The sequence below is a fragment of the Papilio machaon genome, chromosome 18 (assembly GCF_912999745.1).
Source record: "Papilio machaon chromosome 18, ilPapMach1.1, whole genome shotgun sequence".
Classification (NCBI taxonomy): domain Eukaryota; kingdom Metazoa; phylum Arthropoda; class Insecta; order Lepidoptera; family Papilionidae; genus Papilio; species Papilio machaon.
In genome coordinates, this window is record NC_060003.1 from 5,825,497 (window position 1) to 5,838,978 (window position 13,482).

Below are 13,482 nucleotides of genomic sequence, written 5' to 3' on the forward strand. Positions count from 1 at the left end.
TTAAAAAAGGAATAAAATTATGAGAAAAAAAAAACCACATACAGAAAAAATGGAGAAACTACTCCTTTTTGAATTCTGCAAAATACCTAAAAAAATACCTAAATCAATATCGACTCAGTAAAAGATAAATGAATCATTTATCAATACATTAATTATACAAAATATTACTAAAAATAAATATTTTTTTTATTATTCCATGAAAATAAATAATTTGTACATCAATTTGTTTATATTATTAATATAAGTCGTCATTAAATATTCAGATGTAATAAAACATTGTAATTCTGACATGTCTGCCGGCACACTACACTGTGCTTCCGCATGATAAATAATAATTTGAAAATGTACTAATCTACAATTACATACATACATACATACAATTATTTTACTATTTATAGCAGCGTCACCACGAACACATCGCCGTACATTTTGTCTGGAAACAAAATTTAAAATAATTTAACAAAATAAACTCCTATAACTTAAAATACAGTCAAATCTGGATAAGCGAGAGTGGATGAGATATTTTTCTCGCTCCTAGAGGTTACTCTCTAACATGAGTTTCTCGCTCCTAGTGGTTACTCTCCAACATGAGTTTCTCGCTCCTAGTGGTTACTCTCCAACATGAGTTTCTCGCTCCTAGAGGTTACTCTCCAACATGAATTTCTCGCTCCTAGAGGTTACTCTCCAACATGAATTTCTCGCTCCTAGAGGTTACTCTCCAACATGAATTTCTCGCTCCTAGAGGTTACTCTCCAACATGAGTTTCTCGCTCCTAGAGGTTTCTCTCCAACATGAGTTTCTCGCTCCTAGAGGTTACTCTCCAACATGAGTTTCTCGCTCCTAGAGGTTTCTCTCCAACATGAGTTTCTCGCTCCTAGAGGTTACTCTCCAACATGAGTTTCTCGCTCCTAGAGGTTACTCTCCAACATGAGTTTCTCGCTCCTAGAGGTTTCTCTCCAACATGAGTTTCTCGCTCCTAGAGGTTACTCTCCAACATGAGTTTCTCGCTCCTAGAGGTTTCTCTCCAACATGAGTTTCTCGCTCCTAGAGGTTACTCTCCAACATGAGTTTCTCGCTCCTAGAGGTTACTCTCCAACATGAGTTTCTCGCTCCTAGAGGTTACTCTCCAACATGAATTTCTCGCTCCTAGAGGTTACTCTCCAACATGAATTTCTCGCTCCTAGAGGTTACTCTCCAACATGAGTTTCTCGCTCCTAGAGGTTTCTCTCCAACATGAGTTTCTCGCTCCTAGAGGTTACTCTCCAACATGAGTTTCTCGCTCCTAGAGGTTTCTCTCCAACATGAGTTTCTCGCTCCTAGAGGTTACTCTCCAACATGAGTTTCTCGCTCCTAGAGGTTACTCTCCAACATGAGTTTCTCGCTCCTAGAGGTTTCTCTCCAACATGAGTTTCTCGCTCCTAGAGGTTACTCTCCAACATGAGTTTCTCGCTCCTAGAGGTTTCTCTCCAACATGAGTTTCTCGCTCCTAGAGGTTACTCTCCAACATGAGTTTCTCGCTCCTAGAGGTTACTCTCCAACATGAGTTTCTCGCTTCTAAAGGTTTCTCTCTAACATGAGTTTCTCGCTTCTAGAGGTTTCTCTCCAACTTGAGTTTCTCGCTCCTAGAGGTTTCTCTCTAACATGAGTCTCGCTCCTAGAGGTTTCTCTCCAACATGAGTTTCTCGCTTCTAGAGGTTTCTCGCTTATCCAGGTTCAACTGTATTTATATAACAAAAAATAAAATCTTGTATGGAAAAAAGTTCGTAAACAGGTATATCTTTTAACAACAATTAAACTAGAGTTTGACCACGATGCCATGTAAAATTTAATGTGAGACCATTATTATCTCACTTGTCAAGGTAATAAAGGGGTAAAAAGGAAGCAAAACAAATCTAAAAAAATGAAGATAACATGTTTCAGATGTGTCTCAGCCAGTGTAAACTCACCAGTTTGTGTCGTGTTCACCACCAGGAGAAGAACGGCGACTTGTGTTGGAAGCGCTGCTGGAAAGAATCGAAGAAACGAGACGACGTCGTGCCGCTTTTGGACCTGAAATTATAAATAAATCATTTAAATTAAATATTTAATGAGTTATTGCTACACCCAGAGTCCTTTAAGGGGTACTATTAAGTAATCTACTTAATAGTACCCCTTAAGAGAGATTAAATACTGATTTAAGTCAGATTATAAACCGATTGATCGTTAAACTGTGAATTGAAGTTGAAATTGTTGAGTTAATGAGTAGTGAAATTGTTGAGTTAATGAGTAGTGAAATTGTTGAATTAATGAGTAGTCAAATTGTTGAGTTAATGAGTAAGATTAATAAGATTTTAAGATTTTTAAAATCTTAAAATCTTCTCTACAGTAACTGAAAAATTAATTGAGATTTTAAGTTGTTGAGTTTATCGGTTGTTTATTTTATGAGTTAATGAGTTGTTGAGTTTATGTGTAGTACCTCTCAACGATGACGGCTGGCATCTGCACGAGCTGGACTGGGCTCTTGTTGTCTTTGAGAGCCTGCGTCAGATTGAGAACTTGTCCGCGCATCACCGACATCTGTCGCTCGAACAGCCCCTTGTCGAAACCTTTGTCTTGCTGCAATACACCTTTTATATAATACTAGCTTTTACCCGCGACTCCGTCCGCGCGGAATAAAAAAATAGAAAATGGGGTAAAAATTATCCTATGTCCGTTTCCTGGTTCTAAGCTACCTGCCCACCAATTTTCAGTCAAATCGATTCAGCCGTTCTTGAGTTATAAATAGTGTAACTAACACGACTTTCTTTTATATATATAAAGATTAGTTAGAATTTCCTAAAGTAATGGAGGATTTTGCTAAAATAGTTTCGATGGTGACTTACTTTGAATAACAAATGCAGTTCATCGCATAATTCTTGTACGAAATTCATATCGGAGAGCAGCGGCAGCACCAGTTCTCTGTATACAATGTATTTATTATACAATACATCATCATCAGCTCAATATACATCCCCACTGAGGGGATCGGAGCCTACCCTAAGTTAGGAGTGACTAGGACATAGTCAACCACAGTCAAGTGCGGGTTGACTTCACACATATCATTGAATTTCTTCTCAGATATGTGCAGCATCACGATGTTTTCCTTCATCGTAAGAACATCGGATAAATGTACATAAGTAAATCGAAAAATACATTGGTACATGGCGGGATTCGAACCCAGGACCTGCAGATTGCAAGTCAAGTTTAACCCCTGAACCACTGATGATTCAACCTCATACAATACATACATTTAAAAAAATGTACAAAGCAATTTCTTAAGGTAAGTAAAAGATGAGTAAAGAATTACGTATCTGAAGTCTTTGGTGGACAAAACATTAAGTATTGTTACTTAGAAACGTCAGCTTTTACTTAATTTCGACTTAAACGTGCCAGTTAATGTTACAAACAGTTAATTAACATCTCTGAGTTCCTCTAGAGGTCTTTAAATTGCATACTTTGGACTCAATACACCGTCTGTTGGTATGATTGTAAAGTTTTACTAAATTTTGTTAACAAATGGACTGGAATACTGTTTATATAAAGTTTAGATGGATGGATGGATGGATGTTTGTTTGAAAATATCTCCGGAACGATTCAACGGATCTTGATGAAATTTGACACAGATGTAGAACATAGTCTGAAAGAACACATAGGCTATATATACGTTTTTTTTTAATTTAAAGACACCTAGGTATATAAACATACTTGGTCTCCTGGCTGAAGGGTCTTTTGGCCTGTGGTAGCCAGGCCCAATGGTAAGGATAGGCACGCCATGAGTCTGGATGCTTGAAGGGAAAAGCCAGACCGTTGTCAATGGCCGCGATACGCACCTCCACATTACCACCTGACCATTCCTGAAAATATAATAAGTTTATTTAATTACTGTATTTAACAGATTCAGTGTTCAGTGTAATATCAAGTAAAATATGTATATATGTGGTGATAATTTTTATCTGTCTGTCTGTGTGTGTGTCCGCAAGACTGCGTTTATTCCAGATAATCTTAGGAACCGCTGAACAGATTTTGATGGGACTTGGACGGATTTTTTTTTATTTTTCCGTGCTGACGAAGTCACGGGTATTAGTTAGTTTTAATAGTGTGATCAGACAATTGCTCATATTTTAATTTGAAATACGTATACTAATAAAAAAGTTAGATGTATGTATATTTGTTAACTATTTTGGATGGACGAATGAATGGTGTAATCAGAACGACTGAACAAGACTAAACGACGACTGAACTAAATTACATATAAGGACATTTGATCTCGTAAAAAATGTACAGTTTCTGTGGAACATTTTGATCCCCTTCCCACCTTTTTCTTATAAAGAAAGGATGGGAAGCGGATTCAACAGAGGAGAGGACGCATAAGAAAAGAGTAAATCTTGTTACTGTGCGTCTTCTTTCATCGATTAAAGGTAAGTAACACATTTAAAATTGTGGAAGTCTATGGACAGCAGTCATTTCGCTATTTTGGCGAATTCAAATGGCTGCTTGGTGGTTTTTTTTTCAATGTTCATATTCACCGTAGGGTCCGTCATGTTGATAGGGTCTGAGTTGGTGTTGGCGCTGGGTGCGTCGTATTTGATGAGCCAGTTGTCGTTGCCGCGGTCCGTATTCCGTATTATATAATCCAGCACAACCAGACGCTCGAACTGTAGCTGGAATCTATCATATACATATATCTTACTAATATTATAAATGCGAATGTTTGGATGTTTGAAGATGTCTTCGGAGACTCAACAAATTTTAATGAAATTTGGCACAGATGTAGAACATAATCTAGACCAGGGATCCTCAAATTATTCTGGACAAGTGACCCCTTTTCCAAAATGAACTGTTACCTCAAACCCCCCATGGCCAAATTACCTAATTTTTAGATCAATTATTATTATTTATTCTGATTTAGGTTAAAAGACAGAGTGAGAATTAGCAATGCTTTAAGTCCGATATTATTAAAAAAATATATTATAATAAAATATGTAACTGACTTCCTCATGAGATGCGGCGGCGGCGGCTCCTGCTCGAAGCGACGCAGCCAGTAGTCAGCATCCTTGTAGCCCTCCACAAACAACTGGAATGAACCAACCTGCACACACAAACATATCCTACATTTTTATATATATATACCATTCACTGCCATCAAAATAAACATTTAAATCGTAAAGTAACAATAAGGACAATGTTTTTGTTTGCAATAGTGTGAATGTGAAACAAAGTTGTAAGCTCTCTTGACTCTAATGAAATGAGTATGTAGACCATTGAAAAGACTCAGTAGAACTTGTGATAAAATTAGCACGAAGGCTTATTGATTGAAGACCACAAGAAGACCATTACAGACTTGTTAATAGACCATTATAAACTTGTTAATAGACCATTGAAAAGACTTGTAAATAGACAACTACTAAGACCCATTAGTGGACCTCTAAAAGACCTATAAACGACGTACCTTAGGCGGCAGTCCCATCCTGTTGAAGCGCAGATTGGGGAACTGCTCTGTGATGGCGCGCTTCAGTCGCGACCTCTCGCGGTCTATTCGCAAGTAGTTGAATGTTTCCGATACAAGTTTAACTACCTGCAACAACATTACACTCTATTAAAACAACGCCAACAGAGTTTATAAATTTCTATTTTTTTTTCTTTCAAAACTTGGTGAAGATACTTTTTAATTATTTTGTTACAATCAAACTGATACGTAGCTAATACTCCTGTTAGTTTGATAACATTTCAACTTAAATAAACAATGATTAACTACAAATCAATTATTTTATATCTTCTCACCCTAGTCTTAGGCACGACTTTGAGTCCAATCTTGGAGTCGACCAGACTGGCGCCCGCTTCAGATAGATATCCCTGGTTGGGGATGAGACAGGAGCGGCCGAAGCAGCAAGGACAGCACAACTTGTGCATCCATTTCGTCCATTTAGGGTTCAGTCTGCCGTACGGCTCTTCGTCTTTTGGCTTGAATACGCCTATTATTTTCTTTGAAAAAAAAAACAATTATAAATGGCTACTGTTATTAATAACAACATATTTTAGTTCACTTAAAATCACTTCATCATTGTTATAAAGACCCTAAATGGTAAATAAGCATCCCCATAATATGCAAATATCTCTCAAATTAAACTTAAAGCGTCTCCCTTTGTGACAGTGGACGACTCTGAGTATGGAATTTATTTAAATAAATAAATGTCTCTTTCCCACCAAATGTAAAATCTAAACTTAAAGATTTTACAACCCCGAGAAAGATAATAATCTTAGCTCTATACCATTCAAGTTCGTAGATCATATCCACTGTACATACGATATTACGTACTTAATAATTAGTAAAAGCTGTCTACCAACATAGTAAGTTGTTAATTAAACTATGAGTTTTCACTGACAAAACAACAGTATTATCTCAGAACAATAAATATGACAATGTTTTTCTTTGATTGCAACAGTGGGAACCCACACTAAAATTTCTCCATATAATTCAACTAGCTTTTACCCGCGACTCAGTCCGCGCGGAAAAAAAATGATGAAAACGGGGTAAAAATTATTCTATGTCCGTTTCCTGGTTCTGCTACCTGCCCACCAATTTTCAGTCAAATCGATTCAGCCGTTCTTGAGTTATAAATGGTGTAACTAACACAACTTTCTTTTATATATATAGATATAGATTTACTCTAAGATTCTGACAGGCTCTTAAAACTTAGTTTCACAAACGTTATTTCAAACAAAGTAAGTTTTTTCCAGCCAGTGTTCAAGACAGTAAAGCAGGAGAAAGAAATAAACGACATAATTAAAATATTTATGGCCAGTGAGTCAAGAAACATCTGTTACGTTTGCCTCATTTTACGATAAAAGAAAGTAATCACAATCTCATTAGTACATATATTTTTACATTCTGCCAGTAATACTATAATTTAAAAAACAGGTTTGTTACAAAACATGTGTAAAATTTCGAAAAATATTGTAATTAGCTTTAAATCTGTTATAACTGGTTTTGTGGAATTTCAAAACTCGTTATTTACGCACATTGTATTACTATAAATGTATAAGGTCATTGAGTACTCTTGTACTGAACTGAGATAAGAAATACATATTAAGTTATATAGTAACTTCTGGTTACTATATACAGAAGTATATAAGTACTAACTGTCGTCCGCGACTCCGTCCGCGCAAGATTAAAAACGTACATAATTAGAGGCCTACGTGTTCTACCAGACTATGTTCTACATCAATACCAAATTTCATCAAGATCTGTTTAGCCATTGGAGATACCTTCAAACAAACATCCATCCATTCATCTAAACATCTTCTTAGATATAAAATTCTCGTGACATGGGGTTCGAATTTGAACTCCTCCGAAACGGCTTGACTGATTCTCATGAAATTTTGTGAGCATATTCAGTAGGTCTGAGAATCGGCCAACATCTATTTTTCATACCACCCCCCATTTATTTTTTTTAACTGCGCGCGAACGGAGTCGCGAGCGACAGCTAGTCTAATATATAAAATTCTCGTGTCGCGGTGTTTGTGGTTAAACTCCTCCGAAACGACTTGACCGATTTTCATGAAATTTTGTGAGCATATTCAGTAGGTCTGAGAATCGGTCAACAACTATTTTTCATACCGCTATTAAGTTTTATTTAACTGCGCGCTGACGGAGTCGCGGGCGACAGCTAGTATATTTATATACAGAAAATGTTAACTTTGGTGGAATACATAGATTAATTAATTATAACAATTAATAAAATGAATCAAATATATAAAATACTCACACCACCAGGATTCTTAACAAAGTAAGAGCCACTGGAGCCCTGGTATATCCTCTCAGGGTAAATGCCATTGTCGATGGCCACCTCCGCCTGCCACACCAGCTCACTGAACTGTGGGTCATCTGGAAACCAATAAGTACAAGTTAAAAATAAATTCATAAACATTAGTGTGGAATTAAAACAAACTTTTACTAGGAAAATAAAGATATTCAAATATAATACTGGTTATAGAATGGACGTTATACTTTTCTACAAATATTTTAAACAAAACGGCATATAATTAACTGTACTATTTGTCACAAGTGTAAAAAAAGACATCCTGTACCAGTAGTACATCATTTTGGCATATAGTTTGGTTCATAAAGTTTTGTTTCCTAATAAATATGTTAAATGTCTTGGTACAAAAATGAGAATTCTTCTAATTCTGTGATATAAAATAGATTTAGCTTTGCAAAAATACTTTAAATATTAGTATTGCTGGACATACGAATGTGACAAATATAAATAAAGGCAGTTGTTTTTTTTTTTCTGAAAATCTCCAGTAATGGAATCTCGAATACTGTTACTCTTCATTTAAGTATCACTATGACCATAGACCATTAACATATAGAGCAGTGGTAAATCGAAAATTTGCTTTAGATATAGAAAATAGTAATTCTGCGCACACGGAGTCGCGAGCAAAAGCTAGTTTTACAATAAATCAATGTGACATCTATTAATTTCAACTACTCTCATAAATGTTACATTACAAAAACATCAAGATATCAAAACACGATATAATTCATTTACTAATGAATTACGTGATATTTTAAATTATCATTAATTAAAAAACCTTATCATTAATTAAAATGTCATTATTAAACACAATACAAAAGTCGGTACTATACATGTACTAAAACATGACTGGAATACTGTTAAGTCCCTTTTTGTATCAGGGGGAAAACCTTCGTAAAGCACCCCGCCCCTTGGGGGAGAGACATAGATATGTGAGAATCCCATTCAGAGTCCTGGGATCTCCAACGTAATACACCGGGATCATGCTGTAATGTCCTAGCTAAGTATATCTTCTTAAGCCCTAATAATCTACACCTACAATGTCATGTCTGAACACATCATGTGCACCATACTTTTTAAACTTTAACAATGTCAAATAAAACTTTTCAAGTATCAATAAAACCTTTTATACATATACATTTCTACAGTGCTATCCAAACTTTAATCTCGCACGCAATTTCGTGACACTGCGCAGTAGTTGATATTTTCCTCGATCCGAAGTTGGCCCATCATATAACTGCACTTGCTACTAACCAAGCCTTCGTAAAGTTTTATCCTAATAGTACTGCACTTGAACCCAATGTCATTGTCAGTATTATTATTAGAAACATAAATGATTTGCCATCAGTATAATGAGTTTTACTTTATTCATAACATCAATGTCAATGCTATTAATAATTTTTCTTTATAGTAAACAAGTACACAATCTTATTGCAAGTAAATCAGAAACATTTACAGTATGCTTTATAAAGAATTAAAACTAGTGAATTTTATAATCTATATCTATAAAAGAAAGTCATGATAGTTACACTATTTATAACTCAAGATCGGTCGAACTGATTTAGCTGAAAATTGATGGGGAGGTAGCTTAGAACTAGGAGACGGACATAGGAACTTTTTTATCTTGTGTGCATTTTTTTTATTCCATGCGGACGAAGTCGCGGGTAAAAGCTAGTTTATAATAACATCAATACAAGTGAAAATAGATCTAAAGAAATACTTAACCAATAAACAATATATATGTGCGTAGGATTATGTATTCAAGGGCAATTGCATACTTTACTAGTCTGTAGGAAAACTTATGTTATCTTTTACCCTTATACAAAGGTCAGCCATGATTATTTCTCTAATAAGGAAAAAACTAGAATATAACAGATAAATTTGGTTATAAGTATGATAAATAATATGTAAGCTTATTTACACTTTTACGAACCAAAGTTACTCTGCTTTTAGTTTGCACTCTGCCACAACACCATTATCCATATAACATGTTTTTAGTGAAAATAGACTAGATAATACTACAGTCAAAACCGTTTATGGCGACATCGTTTAGAACAACATACCGGTTAAATTGACCAAAATCAAAGGTCCTGGCTGAATGTTATATACATATCTTTCCTATTAATACCTGTCACCGGTTGTTACAACTATCGGTTTTTACGACTCAATATGAGTAGTCCCTTCGATGTCGTTATAACAGATTTTGACTGTACTTATGTAGTTAGCATCAAACTGTACTAAAACCTATATTTTCTATATTGAAATTATATATATACAAATATCTACATATATAAAAGAAAGTCGTGTTAGTTACACTTTTTATAACTCAAGATCGGTCGAACTGATTTAGCTGAAAATTGATGGGGAGGTAGCTTAGAACTAGGAGACGGACATAGGAACTTTTTTATCTTGTGTGCATTTTTTTTTATTCCGCGCGGACGGAGTCGCGGGTAAAAACTAGTATTTGATAATTGTAGTTTGTTAAAAGAATCGTAGCTTTGCTATTACACTAAAAAAGTTAACCCGAAACATTTATCAGTTGTTTGTTGAAGAGAATTTCATTTGCATATGCACTTGTTTGGCCTTATCAGAAGTGGGTCTATGAAATTTGCATATTTCCACCATATCTCGATTATGTAACCAAAGTTACACATGTGTTGGTACAAAATACTGTCATGTAGTTTAGAGTAGAGTTAGATAGGTGCTTAATCTTTTAAAGGGTTATTTTCACTTGGGACTAATAAATGAATTAACACATTCAATGCAACCAAATTTCATTGGAGTCCATTTTAATACAAAAAATTGTGACATGAATATAGTATATTAAGGTGGAGGAAAACTAAAGAAAGTATGGATGGATTGTGTGAAAGCGGATATGCTTAAGAAGGGGGTGAATTCAGATATGACGGCTGATAGAGATGTATGGAAGAGTATTACATACTTTGCCAACCCTCCACTGGGATAAGGGCAGGTTGACGATGATGTTGGAACACATTTTAAAATAAATCTTATCATCCCTCTCATACTGTTAGCAAAATAGAGTAATAACAATATGCTTTTATTAATTACTGGCTTTTACCCGCGACTCCGTCCGCGCGGAAAAAAATAGAAAACGGGGAAAATTGCCCTATGTCCGTTTCCTGGTTCTAAGCTACCTGCCCACCAATTCTGTCAATTCGATTCAGCCGTTCTTGAGTTATAAATAGTGTAACTAACACGACTTTCCTTTATATATATAGATATAGTTTTTCTGTATTAGAAACTCTTGGTAACATTTTATTTCATGTAATGAACAAAATTTTGAGTTTAAATGTAAATACACATATCATGAGTACAGAATATCTTTATAGAAAACAAAATTTAAGAAATTAACCACAATGTTAAATACATAAGTATATACACAAATGGTTAATTAACGTTAAGAATAAACAGTATAGATTTCCCAGATAAGATATAAATTAACAATTTGCATTAAAAACAAACATGCTAAAAGTTAAATCTACATTTTATTTAATCTATTTTAATATTTTAACAGATATTGTATGAAATATCAATATTTATCTACTATGTGCTAATAGCTTAATTATGAGTGTACTTACTGTGAAAAAATTAAAGGTTTCGGGTTTGAATCTAACATAAACCGAAGCCTAGTTGGTATAGTAAAATAAAAATTATAAATTTATGTCTATATACTTTGATAACTTTATTATAAAAGATTAAAACACTAAGAGTGGCGGTACACTAGTAGTCTTTATATTCTGCAATTCTATGTCTAATGCAGATTTTGTGTATTGAACAACTATATCAACCGGATGAATAAAATTACATCTTATATCTAAACCCTATATAAGATGTAACTGTTCGACTTCTTTAGAGTGGTCTCTATAATAAAGTGGCATATAAAAACAGAAAATATAACTTTATCGAGTTTGGTATTTTATTGGATAACATTATCCTAAATTTCTATCTTTTATTATCTCATATCATATAATTGAAGGATATAATAATATTTATATGAAATTCATATGTAAATCAATAAAATATTTTATAATGCAGATAAGGTAATGTAGTTTACCTCATGAAATTTTATGTCTATATGACTAATAAAAATCTCTATCTACATGATTTTTTGCTGAATCATTTAGTTGTTTTATTTTGGTTATATATGGACATTATACATATAACTTACAAAGTTGTAATCTTAAAAAGAAACATTAAGATAAAAAGTAAATGCTACTGGTATGGTATGGTAACATATGGATCATTATTTCTCATACTTATTCTTTGAGGAATTGTTTTATTTCAAAATTAAATTATAAAACATACATAATAGATGGTAATAAAACTTACCACAACTAAAAGTAAAGTCCATTAGTGTTTAAAAAAATTAAAGAGCAGTAAACAGTTTTCACACAATTGTTATGCTTGACTGAAAATTGACGTTAAAAAATTTCGCCTTGCACCTACATTCAGGCAGGTAATATTTTCAGCTGCTACACAATTGATAAAGGTATGAAGTTGACGCAAATCAATAGCAACTACAAATAATATTTTGAATTCAAGCAATTAAACCGTCTGTTTAAATAATTTCTACAATCAACTACGTTTGTATGAACGTAATTGTGTACGTATACATTTGTGTTTAATTTCGTTATCTATATCAATCGAAGCCTCACAACTGCGTAAATGAAGTCGAACAAATGGACGTAAGATTATCAATATCTTTTGTAATACCAACGTAAAACATTGAAACATTTTATGATCGTCAATGCGAGTATTGGTATAAAGTTTTCAAGGTAATTACCTGGAAAATGGTTAAATGATACTTCGAAGTCGCCACGGCCGCTCAAGAGCGGCTGCGACTCCCGGTTCAAGCCTGGGGAATCCACGTTGCCCTCGAAGCCGACCTCTGGCACTAAACAAATGTCCTCGGCACTGCTGGACAATGATACCACGCCGTCATCAGGAGGCGTAATTGTTGAATTTGGTTTGTCGAAATCGAGATTCAACAGAGTCTCTTCCGTACTCATGAGTAATGTTAAACAGTGGTCCTCCACCGAGCCTCATCTATTTCACGTTGTAAAATTCTTTGTTCCACAATCATTTACACAAACACTTTTTCGATTCATTCATCTAGGGCCATAGAGCATAGAGTAAAATAATTTGATTGACAGCAAAGATGACATTGTAATACCATAAACAAGTCTTTGCTTTCTAGATGTATTTAGTCGCAATGGATACAGGTTTCGAGCAAAAAGCTGTTCATACATAAACCTTAATTAAAATACTAAAGTGAACTTTTATTTATTAACTATTGATAAAAATTATATATTATTTTTTTAATTCAATTAAGCTTATATGAGTATTAAAGATAACATTAAACTAAACGAACAAGTGGAAAAATGGTTTAAGTTTTGGATAATTAAAATCCAAGATTTCAGACAAGAGATTCTTGCATGATAGTTTAACCACTTTATTTGCAGTTGTTTTTATCGAATTTCGAATTAAAACGATGAAAAGAACTGAGAAAATGTTTAATTTAAATGAACATACAATTAAAAATAATTTTAGTTGTAAAATTTCGGGTCATCGTAATTTATGTTAAGGTCTTTACTGCCTCGGCGAGATATAAATTCCCATGGACAAA

At 34.2% G+C, this 13,482-nt stretch overlaps 1 protein-coding gene across 2 annotated transcripts; it reads right to left on the reverse strand.

The window, feature by feature from the left end:
* Positions 1-226: 226 nt before the first annotated feature.
* Positions 227-12,987, reverse strand: LOC106707713 (phosphatidylinositol 4-kinase type 2-alpha). Of its 2 annotated transcripts, none has more exons than XM_014499121.2 (11): positions 12,640-12,987; positions 7,785-7,903; positions 5,800-6,000; positions 5,468-5,593; positions 5,010-5,107; positions 4,545-4,686; positions 3,724-3,872; positions 2,862-2,937; positions 2,456-2,595; positions 1,947-2,049; positions 227-433 (listed from the first exon to the last, which is right to left on the reverse strand). In XM_014499121.2, exons 1-10 carry the CDS (start codon positions 12,863-12,865, stop codon positions 1,962-1,964), a joined length of 1,365 nt encoding a protein of 454 aa, XP_014354607.1. In that variant the 5' UTR covers positions 12,866-12,987; the 3' UTR covers positions 227-433; positions 1,947-1,961. The 2 variants fall into 2 exon arrangements, with proteins under 2 accessions (XP_014354607.1, XP_014354608.1); XM_014499122.2 differs by lacking the exon at positions 12,640-12,987 and adding an exon at positions 12,186-12,272.
* Between the last annotated feature and the right edge of the window lie 495 nt (positions 12,988-13,482).

Coding starts and splice junctions, on each gene's coding strand:
- LOC106707713 (XM_014499121.2), bottom strand. CDS start 12,865: ATGAGTACGGAAGAGACTCTGTTGAATCTCGATTTCGACAAACCAAAT. Junction 6,001..7,784: donor TTGTTAAGAATCCTGGTGGT/GTGAGTATTTTA, acceptor TTTTTTTCAAAG/AAAATAATAGGCGTATTCAA. Junction 5,108..5,467: donor GGATGGGACTGCCGCCTAAG/GTACGTCGTTTA, acceptor TTGTGTGTGCAG/GTTGGTTCATTCCAGTTGTT.